This window comes from Gigantopelta aegis, unplaced genomic scaffold (assembly GCF_016097555.1).
Source record: "Gigantopelta aegis isolate Gae_Host unplaced genomic scaffold, Gae_host_genome ctg3622_pilon_pilon, whole genome shotgun sequence".
NCBI classification, from domain to species: Eukaryota; Metazoa; Mollusca; class Gastropoda; order Neomphalida; family Peltospiridae; genus Gigantopelta; species Gigantopelta aegis.
Genome location: NW_024533428.1, coordinates 20382 through 40252, shown reverse-complemented (window position 1 = coordinate 40252; position 19871 = coordinate 20382). Strand labels below are relative to the sequence as shown.

Genomic DNA, 19871 nt, shown 5'->3' with positions numbered 1-19871 from the left:
GACTAGGCTTGTAAAGAAAGTACTAATGTTATAGAGGAAGAACCAGTTAGAAAGAGGAGAGACATTTGATAGTTCAGTATTGAGTCTGTAGAAGACCACACCCTCCAGTATAGTGTCTTACAAGACCACACTCCAAAATTAGGACAAGATTCATGGTGCGATTTTTATCAACCTCGTAATAATGTGATGTTATCGGTAATCAATCTAATGTATCGCAATTATTATTGTGGTTTAAAACAATGGAAAGATAGATGTCAAAGGTAATCAACAACCACCTGAAGTATCACCTGAACAAAGACCACACCCACTTGATGACAGCTTGAATTTTTTCACTTTTTGATGAAGAGGAAGATGAAGGTCTGTGTGATGCGCAATGATTATTAGTGGTCCTTGTGGTGTGGGTAAAACAGCAGCTGTATATGCTTGTGCTCAAGAGCTAGGATATAAAGTGTTAGAAATAAATCCACCCACTTTCGTACTCGTCAACATATTATGTCTACATTAAGAGAAGCTACATTATCTCATCAAGTGATGCGAGTGAATGAAGAGTCTACCAGTGATCTCAAAAATATCTGATAATAAAAACTAATTCATCAAACTTGTTCTCATTCTTTGCATCTCAAAAGAAACCAGTTACCACTAACATAACTAGTGGGTGTGGCTCTACACTCACCTTGGCAACGACCACACTCATTTTATTGGAAGAGGTATATTTTAGTAGTTATCATTATATAATATATTGTATCATATCATTATATAATATATCATAATCATATCATTATAATATACATCATATCATATCATATCATATCATAATAGGTTGATATATGGTTTGATGAAGAATGTCGAGGATTTTGGTCTGCAGTATACGATCTATTACTATCTACAAAACGACCACTTATTTTAACGTCAAATAGTAGGTCAATTTAATCTATAAATCATATTGTTATATTTAACCCTTTAGATCCTGAGTTACATCTTGATTGTCCATATAAAAAGCTAGTGTTTACTCCACCCACTCAAGTAATTTTTTAAATAATTTCATTAATTAGTGTTAATTAATAGGTTGATTTAGCTCTTCATTGTCGGCTATTATCTTTGTCACATGACTATCATATGACTACACATGAGGCTAATCAACTAAACACAACATTTTGATATTAGAAAACTCTTTAATACTATGCAGTTTTGGTTAGCAGGAAGAATGGATCTACAGACTCCACCCATTTAATTAGCCTTGTAAGTGTAATAATGCTACAAATAATTTGATATTATTATAGGAGCATCATGAAACTGGTTAGTACAGTTGGTATCAGCAGTTTATTACCATTATTAGTATCTAATCAATTATCTGATATTAGGGGGTACTTACCCCTAATAGTAAATATGAAATGTTGGATCGCTGTAGTTCAAATATGTGGATCTTGCTGTTACTATGGATATGCTAGGGTCACATGACATGTCTATTGAGTCATGTGATCCATGGTGGTCCTGTCATGTGACTGATAGTCTTACTGATGAGTTACCAAATCTATCATCATCATGTTGTTATGATTGTAAGGACCAATACACTAATTGTCTCACTGGACTGATACTGAAACCCAGCCTCTGTTGGTATGAGTCTGAGTCTACCACAGTCAAGGAGTGAGTTAATGTTACTATGACAACAAACCTTATATTTTATTAGACACATCATTCAAGTACAGACGAGTCAAATACAATGGTTCTGATGTATTTCATTATCGCACTGTATTATCTCGTCAGTCATTAGTTACTGACAATTTGCCATGTCTTCATATAATATGTTGTCTGGAATTTATTAGAGAGAATGAAAATGAAACTAGTCGAAGGTAAGAAAGTATTGTTATTTTAGTTATTATTGTATTATTAGGTTTACACATTATTTACAACAACATGATCTAAATCACTTATAGAATTTGTTAAATATGGTAAACTGACTGCACAATAATATTAATATATATTTTTCATGTTATTATTAATATTTGTATTAATGATGATCTAATGACCTCAGGTCTGGCTCCACCCACCTACAATTATGACAAAATAATAATTATTAATATAATTATAAAGCCACACCCACTGTGTCTTGCTTTGTTTGTGTTAATCAATTCGTGGGGAATAATATTTAAAAAGAAGACTAGAATCCTTTAAATGTGAATTATGATCTAAAAAAATCTTCAAAGCTATTGTTTCTATCCATCATCTAATAACAAAATCACATGACTATCACATTGTGTCACATGACATACCTTATCTAATGCATGACAGATCATGTGAATAAAAAAAAAAAGTGATGATGTTTCATGATATCCACGTTTAATCTAGTCCACATTTTTATGAGGTATATCTGATAGAATATAATATAGACTTACTTTATCACTGTTCCTTTCATTGAAATGTTTTATTCCTTCTCTGAGTATACCAATATACAATATTGTTATTATAATATACTTACCTTATCAATGGAGTAGCTGTCTCTTGTCAATATTCTCGTATATAATTCCATGCCATACGTAAATGAGCCTATGATAATATATATGACATGAATATATGATATAGTGATGTACCTCGTGTGTCCAATCTTCATATGCTAAAGTGGCTGTTTCAAATGACTTAATGAAGCTCTCATCGCTACTGAACGATATGTCCATACATAATGGTATATTATTAATAATACCAGCTATTAATTTAGTACTGGCATAATAGAGAAGAGAATTGTCTCCATTGTGTTCTAATAAACTTTATTAAACTAGACCATACCACAATGATGATCACCAATATTATGGACAACTGTGTGCATTACATGAGAGTACTACACTACAATTTGGAAGAAGAGGATAACCCTACTTATTAATGAAATAATTAATGAGTAATAGCTGTTTTAATTTACTTCTTCAGACAATGTATGAGGTATGTTTGAAACTGATCTTGGTCGTCTGGTACTGGGTTGAGAGAAATGGATGCTATGATGAACTGATAAACTGGTCTTGAATACTGGTTTAACCAGTTTATAAAACATTACTTGTTTCTCTGATAGAACATGAACAATAAAAGATTTTGCTTCCAGTAACAAATTGTGCATTCGACTAATTTAACCAAAAGAGGTCAAAGGTCATCCATTAGTACATAGTATACCTCGGATGACTAATACAGATGATATAATTGGAGGTGTGAGAGAGACACTCGTAAATGAACTACATGTTACCCCTCGTCTTATGTTACCATGATACTAGTTACAACCACAACTAATTAAGATGGGTGGAGCTACATGTCAATGATATGTCATACCTGGTGAGGGAAACTCTACGCATTGCTTGAAGAAACCTTGTCTTAACTTGTTAGGTGTTATAATTAGTATTGTTAATTTATTAATATGGCTTACCATCTTGATGTACCCATCTCCATTGGATTCTGTGGAGTCTAGTAACACATAATCTGAAAGACATAATAAATATTAATTAGTTGTAATAGCTAGACAACGAGCAGCTCCGCCCTGCTGCCAGACAATGGCTGTTTTCTCGTGTTTTAGGCTCGTTTTCTTGGTTGTGTGAACATTCTCGACCACTTCTAGGTCCGAGGAGACCATATCTCAGTACTGCTTTCTCCTCAAAAAATACTACGAATGGCTCAAGGTAATGTTGATAATAATTATATACAATAATAAATATAAGTGTAGGAACAAGTCTTGTCTGCAAAGGAAAGGATCCTTCTTTCCTCATTATATTTAGGTACAGGAAAGTTAGAACAAGACTTGGTACGTCTATATATGTAATTATATTATAATTATAAGTTACTAATGATAGGTATCTACTCTTGAGTGTTCTCTTAATAGCAATCCCCACCTCCAATGTGTTGTAGTTCTAGATTATCTCCGTGGAAACAGAGGCAATTTTAATTCACGTAGTATGTTTCAGCGACTCTTAGAGAATTACAGTCATCAATTTCATCTATATATGTACCATACTCCTCATTTACGAGGAATTTTAAAGGAGATATTTCCAGAGAGGTTGAATATGAAGTAGTAGGATTACAACACACTAAGATATATCTCTTTGATGATAATATCATGTTAACTGGGTTAGTGTGAAATGTAGCATTTATCTATCCATTTGTTAATAAATTCATTTATCTATTTATTCATTCATCCATAGAGCTAATTTAAGTAACGACTATTTACAAACAGACAAGATCGATATATTGTCTTTAAATCTTCTCCCAACTTTGCAGACAAAATGGCATCATTACATCATATATATCACAGCATTCATTTGTTATGAAAGCTGACGGTAGTATTGACACACCTCCAGCCACACCCTCTAATCCACTACAATCAAGACGCAATGCCATGCATTATAAAACTGTCCTTTCAAGAAGCCATCCAAATGCAGTGAATATTCATTCTGAACCAGTAATATGCTGGAGACTGATTCCCATTCTGATATGGACATGAGAACAGAATATGACACTGTTGTTTTTCCTTTAATACAAATGGGTCAATACAATATAAAACATGATGAACGAGTGACTCAAAAGATTTAGCTGACGTAAAACTCAATGAACACGTTTATTTAGCATCTGGTTATTTTAACTTACCTCAAGTATATTCAGAGGCCATCATTAATAGTTCTGGACTCTATAATATATTAGCTTCTTCACCACAAGTAAGAAATATTATTATTTTAAATATATCCATACTTTATTCAGGCTAATTGCTTTTATAATGATAGTGGTGCTTCTAAATATGTTCCCTCAATGTATATATATTTTGCAACACAGTTCTTAAAACAGCTATATAATCAAAAACAAGAGAATCGTGTGCAATATTTAGAATATTATCGTCCTAACTGGACATTTACATAGTAAAGGTATTGATATAAACATATTATTATAACATAATGATATACATTACAATAGGATTATGGTATTATCTAGCTCACCAACAATATCCCTCTCTAACATTAGTTGGCTCTAGTAACTATGGTAACCAGATAATTAGAACTTTTAATGTTTACACATTTATTAGGTCACAGATCGCTAACTAGAGATCTAGAGATACAGGTTGCTATGGTAACTGAAAATCCAGCTCTTCAAACAATCTTTACACAACGTAATGGTACTATAATCTAATATTACTATTATCATATCACTACCTCAGGAACAAACCTCACTTTTCAATATGGACATAAATTGTCATATAATGAAGTGAGCAAAGACACTGATAGGAAACTGTCATTTTGGGTCTGGCTTGCCACAAGCTTCTTCAATCTCATGTATAAAATTATATTATAATAACTAGTTTATTTATTGGTAGTGTATTTTAATATTAAATATTATTATTATTATCAACAAAGCCACTCCCCCCGACCAGTTCACTGATGCTTTGCACTTCTTGTTAGTTTGAAATGAATCGTCAAAACTGGTATCAAAGGTCTTCAGTTATGGTGTAAGCAAGTCACTGAAGTTATAAAGATGTCGAGATTACTAATATGACCACATCTTTTCGTGATGGTTTAGCGTTTTGTGCCATTATTCATAAATTTAGACCAGACCTCATGTAAGTTTATTGATATTAAGAATGGTCTCGTTCCCAGACCTACTGTTTCCATCTGATAGGTCTGGGAACAAGACTATGAGTAGATGGTAAGATTTACTTGATTCAGTGTTTATGTGTGTGTGTGTGTGTGTTTAGTGTTATTTATATTAGCAGTATAATACAACAATCTGATGTTATTTAAAGAATAATTCACATATTAGAATAATAAAGTTTAATAATACCATATTTGGTAATTTCATGAATTGTTGAGTCTTACATTCCTTTAATAACTAAATTCATATGATAACACTTATGGTGGTTGTTTTTGATATAGACCTTTTGACACTTTGAAAAAAGGAGATATTGCCAAAAACAATGAACTAGTAAGTTATAGTAACATGTCATTATGTTAAACAATAACTTGTAGGCATTTAGAGTAGCAGAAGAAGAGCTCGATATTCCCTCGCTACTAGATGTTGAAGATATGGTCCAATTAGCTATTCCAGATAAACTAAGTATTGCTACTTACCTTATCTCTTACTATAACTATTTTAAGGACATGCAACCTGCTCCTCTTAAGAAAAACAAAAATGGCGGATAACGAGGAGAATGTGAAACCAGTACCGACTAAAATGGGATCCCCTGAACGTCCTCGTAAACAACCTGGTGTTCCATTAAAATCTACTCAACCTATAGTAACCCACTAGTCCTGTTAAACCAGCACTTTAATAAGACAGTGTCATCTCCTTTGCTACCTCCTGTGAAACCAATAAGACAACACAACAACAACAACAACAGCAACAACAACAACAACAACAAACAACAACAAACAACAGCATGAAGTGGCTGTTTCTAAAAGTATCATCTGCAATATCTGCAATTCAGAAGAAGGAGAATTTACCCTCAAATAACATTCCATCAAAATCTGTTAAGTCTTCTAAATCTATTGACGATCCTCCTGTTAGTGGAGGTGGTGTGTAGAGGAAGAAAGACAAAATTCACACCCTCTAAACAAGAGACTGAGGAGCCTGTTGCATGGATACTGGAGATTCTGGCAAACTAGGAGTGAATAATGAGCGCCCTTTAAAGGTAGATTCTAATGATGTAGTTAAGTGGTTTGGTCTGTTTATATTTGTATTTTAATATTGTTAATATGGTACATCATTTATTGAAAGAACTATTCAATATAATGTATTGTTGTTCATGTAGTTATTTTTTTACTTTTGAAAATTGTTTTAATTATAAACTCCATTTCAAAGTATTGTTTTTATTTAGCCACCATCACGACGTAGGTCATCTAAAAAGAAGTCAGAATCTGGCAATAATGGAGAGAGTGTGGATATTTGTAATGCTTGTGGACAGAGAGTCTTTTTGATGCAGAAACTGACAGCAGAAGGTCATGTTTATCATCGAGGTTGTTTCAAATGTTCAAAGTGCATGACAACATTACAATCAAAAGTGTATGAATATGATGATGAAGTTTGATAAGTTTTTTTTGTCGTTCTCATTATCGTGAAGTCATTCGAAAACCGATCTATTAAAAGAACAATGGCTGCCAGAGGTATTAATTCCTTTGATGATGATGATTTACCAAAGAGACCTAAAGAAGATACTCATGATGAAATGGTTTAAAAAATGGAAGAAGTGAAACTATTACGTTTTCACCATTACTTAAAAAGCAGAGTGCTTCGACAGACAAGTTATCTTTTGATCAAGATGATGATACCATCAGAAAGGTCTGCCTTCACCATTACTTAAAAAGCAGAGTGCTTCGACAGACAAATTATCTTCTGATCAAGATGATGATACCATCAGACAAGGTCTGCCTTCACCATTACTTAAAAAGCAGAGTGCTTCGACAGACAAATTATCTTCTGATCAAGATGATGATACCATCAGACAAGGTCTGCCTTCACCATTACTTAAAAAGCAGAGTGCTTCGACAGACAAATTATCTTCTGATCAAGATGATGATACCATCAGACAAGGTCTGCCTTCACCATTACTAAAAAGCAGAGTGCTTCGGACAGACAAGTTATCTCTGATCAAGATGATGATACCATCAGACAAGGTCTGCCTTCACCATTACTTAAAAAGCAGAGTGCTTCGACAGACAAGTTATCTTTCTGATCAAGATGATGATACTATCAGACAAGGTCTGCCCTTCACTTTTGTCAGCATTGGCTCAAAAAAAGAAACAAAGAATAGAAAATAAAGAAGTGACAACTATCGTTCCAAGTAAGCCAAGCCCTCCCTCAGCTGGTCCTAAACTACCTAGTACTACACTGGTTCTAAATTGAAATTATCAAGTACTATCTCTGCTCCTGATGTAACTACTAATACATCAAAGACATCCAGTCCTATATTGAAGACAACTCCATCAAGTCCTACTTTATCGAAGGTGACTCCACCCAGTTCCAGTACATCAAAGGTGATTCCACCCAATTCTAGTACATCAAAGGTGGCTCCACCTGATACATCAAAAGTAGCTCCACCCAGTTCCAGTACATCAAAGGTGACTCACCCAATTCTAGTACATCAAAGGCGACTCCACCTGATACATCAAAAGTAGCTCCACCCAGTTCCAGTACATCAAAGGTGACTCCACCCAATTCTAGTACATCAAAGGCAACTCCACCTGATACATCAAAAGTAGCTCCACCCAGTTCCATTACATCAAAGGTGACCCACCCGTTCCAGTACTTCAAAAGTGACTCCACCTAGTTCTAGTATATCAAAGGTGACTCCACCTAGTACATCAAAAGTAGCTCCACCCAGTTCCAGTACTTCAAAAGTGACTCGACCTAGTTCTAGTATATCAAAGGCGACTCCACCTAGTACATCAAAAGTAGCTCCACCCAGTTCTAGTACATCAAAGGCAACTCCATCTAGTCTATCAACAGTAATTCTACCTAGTCCTAGTACATCAAAGGCAACTCCATCTAGTCTATCAACAGTAATTCTACCTAGTCCTAGTACATCAAAGGTGACTTCACCCAATTCTAAGACACCTCCAGAAATACCAAGTACTAGAGCCTCAGTAAGTGCTTGGTGGAAACAAAAAGAAGCAGAAGCTAAGAAGGAGAAACAAGATGGTAAACCGAAACTAAACGACCTCCGCCCACTAAAGAACATGATTTATTAGATTCTCCTCAACCCCTCAATCAAACGACTATATTAGAACATTATGAATTTAGTCATCCTACTATCGTGATAATCCTGAAGCACAACAAGTGTTAAATGAAAGTGATATGAATTTACTAGTGAAGTTGTTAAAAAGAATCATACTTCCTCACAAGATGATAGAGAAGCATCACCTTATGAAGTACCATTAGTATCACAAGATAAACCAGCCAAACCACCAAGAAAAAAGAAGGAGCTAAATTGATGAGCCACACCCCCAAGAAGTTCAGAAAAACTTGGGCAAAACCCTATGCATTAACTCCTGTAGCAGATAATCAACCACCACAACGGCCACCACCACCACCACTTTATCACGTAAACCATCTCGTCCAGCCCGCCCCCCTCCTGCTACTGGTAAACTTAAAGTACGTCAATCCAAACTTAAACCCAAAGAAGTATCTCCATATGCAGTTAGTTCTGTTCAAGCTTCTCCTGTTAGAGGTGAGTATATCTCTATTGTGTGCTTGTGTTATTAGTAATAATAATTATTAGATAATTTGAAGAGTGTGCGTCGACAAAAGTTAAAAGAATACCAGCGACAATTAGAGGACGTAGAGAGACAACTAAATCAATTGGAACAGAGAGGTGTAGAGTTAGAACAACAGATACGAAGCCAAGAGGAAGGTAAATGATGTCATTATGATGTCAGAATATATAATATTAAACAGATATTGAGTTAAATGATCAACTAATTGAAGATTGGTTTGGACTAGTGAATCAAAAAATGAAGTAGTTAAACAAGAAGTTGATTTGTTTATCTGTAAGTCATCTACGATAATATTATAACTTAAGTAATTTAATTTAATATGTATTTATCTAGTATTAGAGATATTGAGTTAGTGGAACAACATGATCAGTTAGACATAGAGCTCCGTCTTAGACTCAGTAAAGATGGTATGTAACAAATGTCTGTCATTTATAAGTAATGGATGTTTAGATGCTCTTAAAACTGAACTTGAGAGTTGAGAAGAAGAAGCAATGATGGATGAACTAGTACAACTTGTCATGAAGAGAGATGTGTTACTATGGCAACACGATGAGGCTAAAACAAGGTTAGTTGTATAATATATTAGAGGTTAATTAATAGGGGCCTATTATTTAGGGAGGATGAAGCTGATGAGAATATTCGTTTGATGGCCCAGACTCAAGGTAGAGGGTGTGACAATTAAATTCATATATTAAATTTATTTGATAGGTTTCAGATTTTTAACTTTAAATTATACTTAAAGAGATTGTTCAACAAATCCTATTTTAAATTGGAAGTTTATAAGACACAGCTTGATAAGCTATTTTAGCATTACTATTATTATTACAATTGTACTCAAATAACATTTACCAGCTCTTACAAAGGCCACAAAATGATCAACGTTACCTTTACCTTTCCCCATACGAACACCTAGTGGTTTTTTAGTGACTGGAATATGAGGGAATACTTTGTAATTTGATGATAGTTCCTTTACGACCTAATGTCCTCACTAATGTTAATCTAGCAGATTCTATTTGAGCAGCAGTCATTCTGGTAGACTCAAGGGCATAAATACCATATTTGTGAAAATGAAGAAGAGGTGGGTCAATTCTATCAGGTTTGAATGGTTTAATGGATCGTAGTCGCTTGGGAATTTACGATATTTAGTTTGTCGTGGCCTCAAAAGAGCAGCATATTGTCTGGTAAACTGCCACTATATAAAAAAAAACAAGAAATGTAAATAAAATGGTAAGGTCATTACATCTTGTAATTTTCTTTGAATTAAGTAAATTATGAGATATTCTGTAACAGAGAGTAGCAGCCATTAGGACTATTCCTTCCGTTCATGTCCGTTTTTTACCCACATCCCATATGCCATAAAATCATAATATTTTCCGTTTGCATCAGCCACTCCCCATATGCTGATATCTTAATGGACAGTCAGATCTTAATACGAGTTAATAAAGGAGAATACGTCGGAGGAGACACTATATTTGGGTGAGATACCAATCAGCAAATGAGACAAGCAATTATTCCATACTATAGAACTGTTTATTTGCAACTAAGCGATGCTGTGCCCTCCAAAACATTGAAATTATCTGTTAGAGGAGTTGAAATTAGTGCGTTATTGTTATATTGCTGTATTATAATAAATGAATGTCTTCTTCAAGGCTCATATGATTACACATATACTATTGCTAATAATGAAGATGAGTATGTAACTAGATCTGCTACCAGAAAAGGAGAAAAAACTTTCTTAAAAGATGATATTCGCATGATAGAATATCCAAGTACGTAACAGTATCATCTTTTTTTGTAAATTATTTTACAAATTAGGGGGATTTCCTAAAGGTTGTTTTTCTTTTCCATTCCAATATCAATTACCTCATGGTGTTCCAGGTTATATAATAACAATCATGTTTAACTAAGCGTGCTAAATTCCATTAGGTGTGTTTAGTATACGTAGTGCAGAAAACAATGAAGAGTCATATGAGGCAAGTATAAAATACTCTATTGGTGCTGTGTTGTGTAATCCGCAACCTCGACATAAACTTCAGGTAGCTTTGATAACATGTATAAACTTTGACTTCCTTAAATAGGTAGATAGTTCTATCATAGTCTATGATAGTTTAGATTGTCGTAATGCTGACTATCTTCCTAATAAAGTAGAAACTTCAAATAGAGTGTTCTATCTTGTTTGTTTAAATAGAGGATCTGTATTCCTTTCAACTCGGTATAAAATATGATGTATATAATCTTAATCTATTACGTCAAAGTTTTAAATAAAAGTGCTTATTGTAGTGATGAAGTGATAAAGATTCAAGTAGAAGTAAGAAATCAGTCATCAATAGATGTCTCTGGAGTGAGTTTTACAGTAAGCTATGATTTATTGCAGTTAGTTTTATTATGAGATCTTTAGTTAAATAGAGTGTTAAGATTATTTGGTAAAGATACAGAAAGAGGAGAAGAGGAATTACAAGATTTTATAGATTTTATACCTATTACAACTGGAAGACATGATGTGATTGCAAGTGGACAATCAGAAAGATGGTAAACAATGGGAACATTATATCATTGGCTAATTTTTGGTTTAGGGAAGAATGCATTGATCTTAAAGATCGTGTTAGCATCTCTCTCCCTCCTACAACATCAGGCAGTATTGTTAGAGTATGCCCTTGTAATTATCATAACTTATTAATGCTTCAATTTATTAGTGTCGCTATCACATTGACATCAAATTACATTGTAAATATTCTTTGGATATAGACCAAGTTCAAGAAGTTATTATTAAACCTAGTACAAATATTAATGTAAAGATATTGTGGTAATGGATGTGTCTTATAATGTGAGATAATAGTGGGAAAAATGGGAACCTCCTAGATGGATACATGATTGTACCGTGGGTCCTGTGACTGCACCATTAGGTGTACCACGAGATATCTTATGTGAGTGATATTTTTCTCTCTCTCTCTTATTTTGCTGATCTGTTACTAGATTCTGGTTCTTTTTCTACTGTACCTGGGATTTTCAAATTAAACTATATTTGTAGCTACAGTGATATAATTATTGTCATTGTTTAAAGTAATAATTCATTCATTTACTTTTTTGCAGTTATTTAAAATAGACTAATGTTTCAATATTAATTAACAATTATTGCACGTATTTTATACAATTACTGGTTTATGGAAACTTAATATAATTACTTATTAGTGTTGTTTGTTTTAGTTTGCTTATTAAATGGACTAGTTTCATGCTTAGACCTTAAAAATGTAATTTTTGTTTTAATTTTCTGATTGTCGAGTCAGGACTATCGTTAATGAGATTCATTATCGACACAATAGCGCCCCACAATAGCATGAAGACAAAATCTGACGTACATATAAAAGCAAACCAAAACAGTCATGAGTGCCAGTGTGTTGTGGGCCAGCGTTCTGCAATGCATCAGACCTCTGAGATGGTTACCAGCATACTCTACGGAGTATCCGAAAGGCCGACTAGGATAGGGCTGGTAGTCTCCCTTTAAACGAGATGAGGCTGGTGTATTTGTGGTTCCCGGTTCCTGAATGCGACATTCCCTAAGAGCTGGAATCCCGTACGGCTGGTTTTAAGTTAGGGCGACGCTCCAGCCAGGATTACCTCGCGAAGACGAGGGTTACCAAGCCAGGTGGCGGTCCCAGCTAGCAATAGCAGGGAATCCTGGAGCCTAAGTGGAAGCCTGAGTGGGGTGAGCGAGTAGGAATCGTTTGGGCAACACACAAGGGTTTTTTTTTTTTTTTTTTTTAAAAACTTCTTGTAAAATTACTTGTCAGTAAAACTGGTCAGTCTGATATTGAGAATCTAATTTTAAAAATTAAGACAATAAGTTTTGTTAAGTCCCATCATCTCTCCATAGACTATTTTTAATTATTGCATTATTGTAAAAAAATTACTGGATATATGGAAGTTTAACTATGATACGAAATGGCCAGACATCATAGCAACAACAACACAACAACAACAACAATAATAATAATAATAATAATAATAATAATAGAGAGAAGAGAGTTAATTAATGAACAATAAAAGAAATAGAATAGAACAAAATAAAGATTGATAAAATACAAAACATATTATTTCTTCCTCTCACTTGAATAAATTGAGATCAATCCATCTGTCCCTCCAGCAGCCATCCATAACTAGCAAGGGAAGATTGAAAATGTTAAATTTTGAGCATCAAATTTACCTTATAAGGATGAAACATTAAGGACTTGGTAGGTCCTATTTTCTGTCCCATAAATCCATCATGATATTTAATACTATTAATTGTTTCTCCATTATTGATGTTATATAGTCTAATAGCTTGGTGAACTATGTGAAGTAGCACTAGACAACAAGATTATAACAGATAGCATCTAGTAAACTATTCTTACCATGCTAATAAAGGTACTGTATAATGTAAGGCACACACATTAGCTCCTTGCATTGTAACAAATGTCCTTGTGATTGGGAGAATCTCGGATCCCAAATACGAACATCACCATTAGAACTAAAATATTCACTAAACAACACTTTAGTATTAACTAATTTCTTACCTCATAGAAATAATGTTATTGACTGGCTGTTCAATATGGACATTAAGGACCCAACTATCATGTTCTCTTAATACTTGTACAAGACTATATGTGACATCAATACTAGCAATAACCACAAAACAGATTTTACCTGTTTGATGATGGAAGTCTTCTGTCATAAAGTCGTACTGTGCCATCACCACAACCAGCTACAATCAGAGAACGTTCACAGTGGTCCAATGATAAACTTGTTACACAACTTTCAGCTCCAGTAACAATATCTTGTATTTTTAACTCTTTATGAGTGTCCCACACTCTAATATAGCGGACATCACCAGTAGCATATAAATAATCCAGTTGGCTGCTCCCACTCAATCACCATACCAACATCTATAAGGTGTGGTTAAAGGGTGGAGCATTATTTATGAATGCCTTACTTTTTGACCCATGTTCAATGTCATTTAATGCTCTCCAACTTGTTACAAGAGCAGGAGGATCAAAATTTGAATATTCTCGCCATACTCTGACACAACCATCATCTATAGTAATGTTGTCATAGCAAACTATATAACCAATAGTTTACCTGTTCCAGTTAGCAAGAATGAGATATCATGTGGATTGATAAATTCAGCAGCTGTTATTCTACTATGTGAGTTGTTATTTGAATGTGTACATAATTTAACGCCTTGTTCAACGTCCCATATACTATATATTAATAAATAAAACATTCTAGATTTATAAGCTCCACCTACCTCCATGATGTTTTATGAAGTACAGCCAACTGTGGAATATAAGGATGAAATTTTAATTCTTGTGGTGTTTTGTTTCTTTGTTAACAAATATTTGATCATTAAACTTTGATCTTTCTAGTTTATCACTAATTTGACAGCTTTCTGCTCTCATCGTGTGGTTGCGAAGAAAACGAAACTCTCTTTGCAAATAACTCTCACTAAATCGATCACAATCCTCTGGTTGCTAGAAAACAAAAAATAATTAATAATAGTGGGTGGGGCTAAGATTTACTTTCATTAAAGAATTAGCAAAATATTTACAAGACCAATCATAGAAATTGGTCTCTGAATAGGTACCAGCCCCACCCCCTCCTGGTAATGAATTAATTGAACTAGATTCATCTAATTTCTCATCATCAGAATCATTTCCCTATCAACATGTCAAGTAAAATGGACATATAAAACAAGTTAATGGACATACCTTTTGTTGTAATCGTAGTACAGATGATGATAAAGATGTAGTAGGAGTAACATGAGTGTCATGTGATAATGAGTTACTGGACTAATACCACGCCCAGATCCAGGTCTAGTCACATGACAATCACATCATAAAAGTAATATATAATTGTTCTTACTTGAATCGACCTAGTGTATGTGATTTACCAGAAGCAGTTGTAGCACTATTAGCAAATGGAGCTGATAATGATGGTGTAACTGATGATGTTGATATGTCACGAGCTTTAGATGTTTGACGAATCTATAATAATATTAATAATATTGTATGATTATCAGGGACTTACCTTGTCGTGTACTCCTTGTATTATTGAGCCAGCTTTAAGAGCCACTTTAGGACATGGGTCAGCACATATAAGTTGTAAACCACGCCATATTTGAAGATAGATACTTCTAGTAGATGAGGTGTCATGATATCTAACAACAGAAGGACCAAAAAACTGTGTCCCTGGACTGGTTGTGGTACTGTATCTGTTCTGTCCTCTCCTCACTGGAATCACTACTACTACTATAAGATCCACCTCCAGTTATACTGTCTCCGTTACTAAGGACACTCCCACTAGTATATGAACTCCGCCTAGGTGACACTCCACCAACTTTTCTGTCTCCTTCTTCAGAGGAGGGATCAATAAAGACATTGATCCAACCACCTGGAGTCAAGGAAGTACTTAAATTTGAAGGAATCATTTTCTCAGTATCAGAACAACGAAGAGCTGCTATTTGAAATTCTCTTTCGTATTGTAAAATTAAACCATGTAATGAGGTTACCAGCTCCTAAAGAGATTATTTAAAACATTCAATATTTTAGTAATAAATTACCATTCTGACTAGTGGACTGCCATCTGATACTAATGGAAACAATGCCATACCAACAGCATGATCTATACTGGTAGCATGGTTACTTTGGCGACCATCTGATGAGGAATTAAACATATACATCCCCAATGCAAAGACTGCTGCTGCTCGTACCTATTATCAACATGATCACATGACCAATCACATGACAACTGACCTCAGGTACTTCATCCCATAGTAATGGTGTTAATTCTTCATGAGCGCTATCTCTAACTCCACACCATTTAGCAGCATCGTATTTTTGCCATAATCTTCCTAAACATATTGCTAGCCATTGCTTTAAAACAGCATTAGGCTCCTCAAGTTGAGACAAACAGATTGATATGACATTATTTTGAAGACACGCCTCCTAATTAATGATGTCATAATGACATCATAAATATATCAATTACCTGTCCTTTGAGATAATTACTAGCAATAGATGATAATATAAATGCTGCCATTGTACGATATTCATATTGAATGGTAGTATCTGCTAATACAGAAATAAAATACTTGTAGCCACCATCTTTAACAAGATCTGACTGACAACCCTAATACAAATAATAATATTATTTTAAAGTATTAATATTTTACTTACTTTATCCACAGCTAAGATTTTAGCCCATATAAATACTAGAATAGGTTGGAGCTCACGTAATTTGCTAGCTAAGAGTTTTAAAACATACGGAAATATGCCAACAGAAAGTGCCTGAAACAACGATATCACTATAGTTACTGTTGCTATGGTAACACTTACAGCATATACAGCTTCAGGTCCCATGTCTAAGTAACGACCGAGTAATTCGAGAGCTTGCAGTCGATGAGCTTGACTCAATAAAAACTATTATAAATATTATATGCATCCCTGTAATTTATAGTATTATTAATTTATTACTGTAATATTATTGGTAATTGTGTGGGTGGTTGTCGTATGTCAGGTGAACTAAGTAACCAAATTTGAAATGCATTTAACTGCTCAGGAAAGAACGAGCTCGGCTATAAACAAATATAATTAGTGTTATAAAGACCACACCTTCTTATTATACCTCATATTCCTGAGTATCATCAATAAGATGAGGTAATTGTGACATAATGTGATCAACAGCCAGATCCCATGCTTGCCATAATGGGTGTTGATAAGTTGAAGGAATATAGGGATGAGACTCTGGTGTACAATTATAGGAACGCATAATCCTCTCAGCTAAAAGAAAGTTTCGAAATAAACTTGCAACTAAAAGATCTTGACGAAATAATTTCTGAAACAACTCTATCGTTAAAAGAACAATATTGATCTGTCATATTATAATATGTTATACCGTGTGATAGAGAGTTCCATGCTATTGTATCAGTAATGGCTGTAAAGATCCAGTTTAGCTCTCCAAGTGGAGTCTTACGATCATTAAGTTTGCCAGGTATCCTTTTAATTAAGTGTCAAATTAAAGTAATAAATACAGGGCTTACTTGTCTAACATCTCTTCAGTCACACCATGAATTAATTTTCCAATTTTTTGTAAGCAAAACCTATATAAAAATGGACAGCTATTTCCATATAATGGATGCACTCTCATTTACCAGTGTAAAGCTGTCTTGATAGGAGCAGTCAGACAAGAGGTGAAAAGGTCAGCTGGTAGACGTGGGTTCATAGGAAGAAGTTCCTTAGCACCACAAGATGCTAAGAGTATAGACTCATTGAGTAGACCAAAACAATTCATTGAGAAATTACTGAGGTTAGTAGAATTCTAACAATATATCATAAACTAATTACATTAATAAATTAACTGGGTTTACCTCTAAAAAGAACTCACTCTCCCTCTCTCTACTAAAAAGTTTAAAAGACTCAAGAATTTGTCCTATAGTACAAGAGGATATTCCTAATTATTAAGTAGATAATGAAGTTATTATATACCAGCATGAGAACAATCAAATACATATACAGAGGGTTTCCCCATCCAGACTTGCAAATCATACACAGACAATGGAATATACTGTGTATAACTCTAGAAATGAAAACATTTAATCAATGTAATTTACATGGTATAATTAATGGAGAATTACCTTGTTAAAGACCCATATCTCTCCATTGGTGGTAGGTCTAGGCACTCCATGGCCATTATAATGAAATAATACTCTTTCATTCTATAAATATAAATACATTTGTTATCATAACAATTTTGATAATAACGAGAAAAGACTGACCTTAGCATTTTACGGAGAGCAATGCACAGTTTGCGAACTTCATCAGTAGTTGGATCAAGTAACTGTTTATATCTTGCTCTAGGTTGCCATCTTTCATATTGTTTCTGAAGATTGTTACCAATCAGTTCCATAGCTTTTTGAGGGCTCATTGATAAAGGATCTATACAAAAAACAAAATACAATAGAGAATTACAAAATAAATAATTACCAATCCAACATTCTTTACGTGCACAAGGATTAGTCTTAACAACATCAGGAGGATCAACACCTATGTTCAGACATAATGCAAGTGCCACGCTCCAAGTCTTTAGCTAATATAGAAATATAATGATGTCATTGCAATATCCTAATCTGATCTTACTCTATCTTTAACTCTCCAGCTGTCGTCCATTGAAGGGAGTCCCTTAATACTCTCCATGTGACGACTCTTCATAAAACTGAGGGGCAATCGCCAATCAGGCAGTTCTGATGCATCCTATTAATACATATATAGCTATAATGGTAACAGACCACACCCACCTCCACTGGTAAGATGTCCTTGTCCATTTGTCAGGTATCTGGAACTAGTATACGGAAATTTACAAAGTATAAGTAAACATTAAGTCCCTTTGCAAAATATTAGTTAAGAGCTCCGAAAAATTCTATTAATGGATACTGCATCTTAACAAATTACCTTTCTGCAGTTAGTAGTGGTCTCCAGCGTCTTGAGATAGCTGTTATATCTCCTATAGAGACGAACAAGGACAGTTTGGTGACGTCACAAGGAGCAGTGTGGGCACTTATTAGAAAATGGGCATTTATTAGAAGAAAATGGAGCAACAAGATATTTATTACGACAGTACAGAGTATATAGAAACAGTGAGTCCATCATCCCTTTAAATATTATTATTATTACAATCTATAGGCCTCAGGAAATAAAGTTAGTCGTAACTGTGTCCTCTGTGGTAGTCAGAATATTATTCTTAATGGAAAAGTAAAGTTTATTTTTATGGATCACGTGATCTCCTTGTTTTAGACAATTGTTCAATCAGAATGTGTATTTCGAGGTGATTTAGCTAACATTAATGTTGGTCGTCAATGTGTTATAGGTAAACGAACAATTATATCACCACCATTTAAAAAATTACTTCATGGGTGAGTCAGATATTTTGATATTGTGTTGTCATAAAGACACTTATAGTGGTGCATTCTATCCATTACATGTTGGAGATAACACATTCATTGGTGAAGACTCTATTATTAATGCATCCAGTATAGGAGCCTATGTTATGTTGGGAGAAATTGTGTCATTGTAAGTTGTAACCATGGCAACAATTGATGATGTGAACACTCTTTTAGTCAAGGTCTTCTATTCTTAAAGATTGTTGTCGTATGAAGACAATACTATTATACCACCTGAGACAATTGTAGCTCCATTTGCTATATGAGGGTAACCTGGTCATTGTGTAGGTGAATTACCAGCCAGTACTCAAGAGATTATGACAGAAGTTACAAAGAGTTTTTATCAACATTTCAAACCTATAAAAAATAAAAAATCAATCAATCACTACTGTTAGAGTCATTGGAATTAATGTGGGCGTTGTCTCTTTTGGTGTAGTCAATTCTAATAACAATTTCTTCTCTTCTTCAATTTCTTCATTCATGATATCAATTATTTCAGAACATGTCATCTTAAATAATAAATAATAAAAATACAATTTCAATTAACAATGACATACCAGTTGTTGTCTAATACTTTGTAACTGTCTATTGACTCCATATTTCCAGTTCTATTATTATTATTATTTATTATTATAACATTGATAGTATTGGACTGAACTAACTTGATATGTGTCTTTCTT

The 19871-nt window shown here is 34.1% G+C and overlaps 1 protein-coding gene and 1 pseudogene across 1 annotated transcript; one reads left to right on the top strand and one right to left on the bottom strand.

Annotated features, from left to right (window-relative positions):
• Positions 1-13344: 13344 nt before the first annotated feature.
• Positions 13345-18576, bottom strand: LOC121392343 (regulatory-associated protein of mTOR-like). Its single transcript, XM_041523587.1, is given in 26 exon segments — positions 13345-13378; positions 13775-13858; positions 13905-14101; positions 14103-14143; positions 14191-14292; positions 14337-14458; positions 14506-14575; positions 14578-14728; positions 15595-15771; positions 15817-15966; positions 16010-16201; positions 16245-16385; positions 16433-16543; positions 16592-16677; positions 16731-16830; positions 16881-17101; positions 17151-17251; positions 17296-17355; positions 17407-17573; positions 17614-17684; positions 17741-17831; positions 17890-17970; positions 18027-18190; positions 18239-18341; positions 18392-18505; positions 18550-18576. Coding segments are annotated over 26 exon segments (2958 nt in total).
• A 264-nt stretch (positions 18577-18840) lies between these two features.
• LOC121392342 lies at positions 18841-19586 on the top strand (annotated as a pseudogene).
• The last annotated feature ends 285 nt before the right edge of the window (positions 19587-19871 follow it).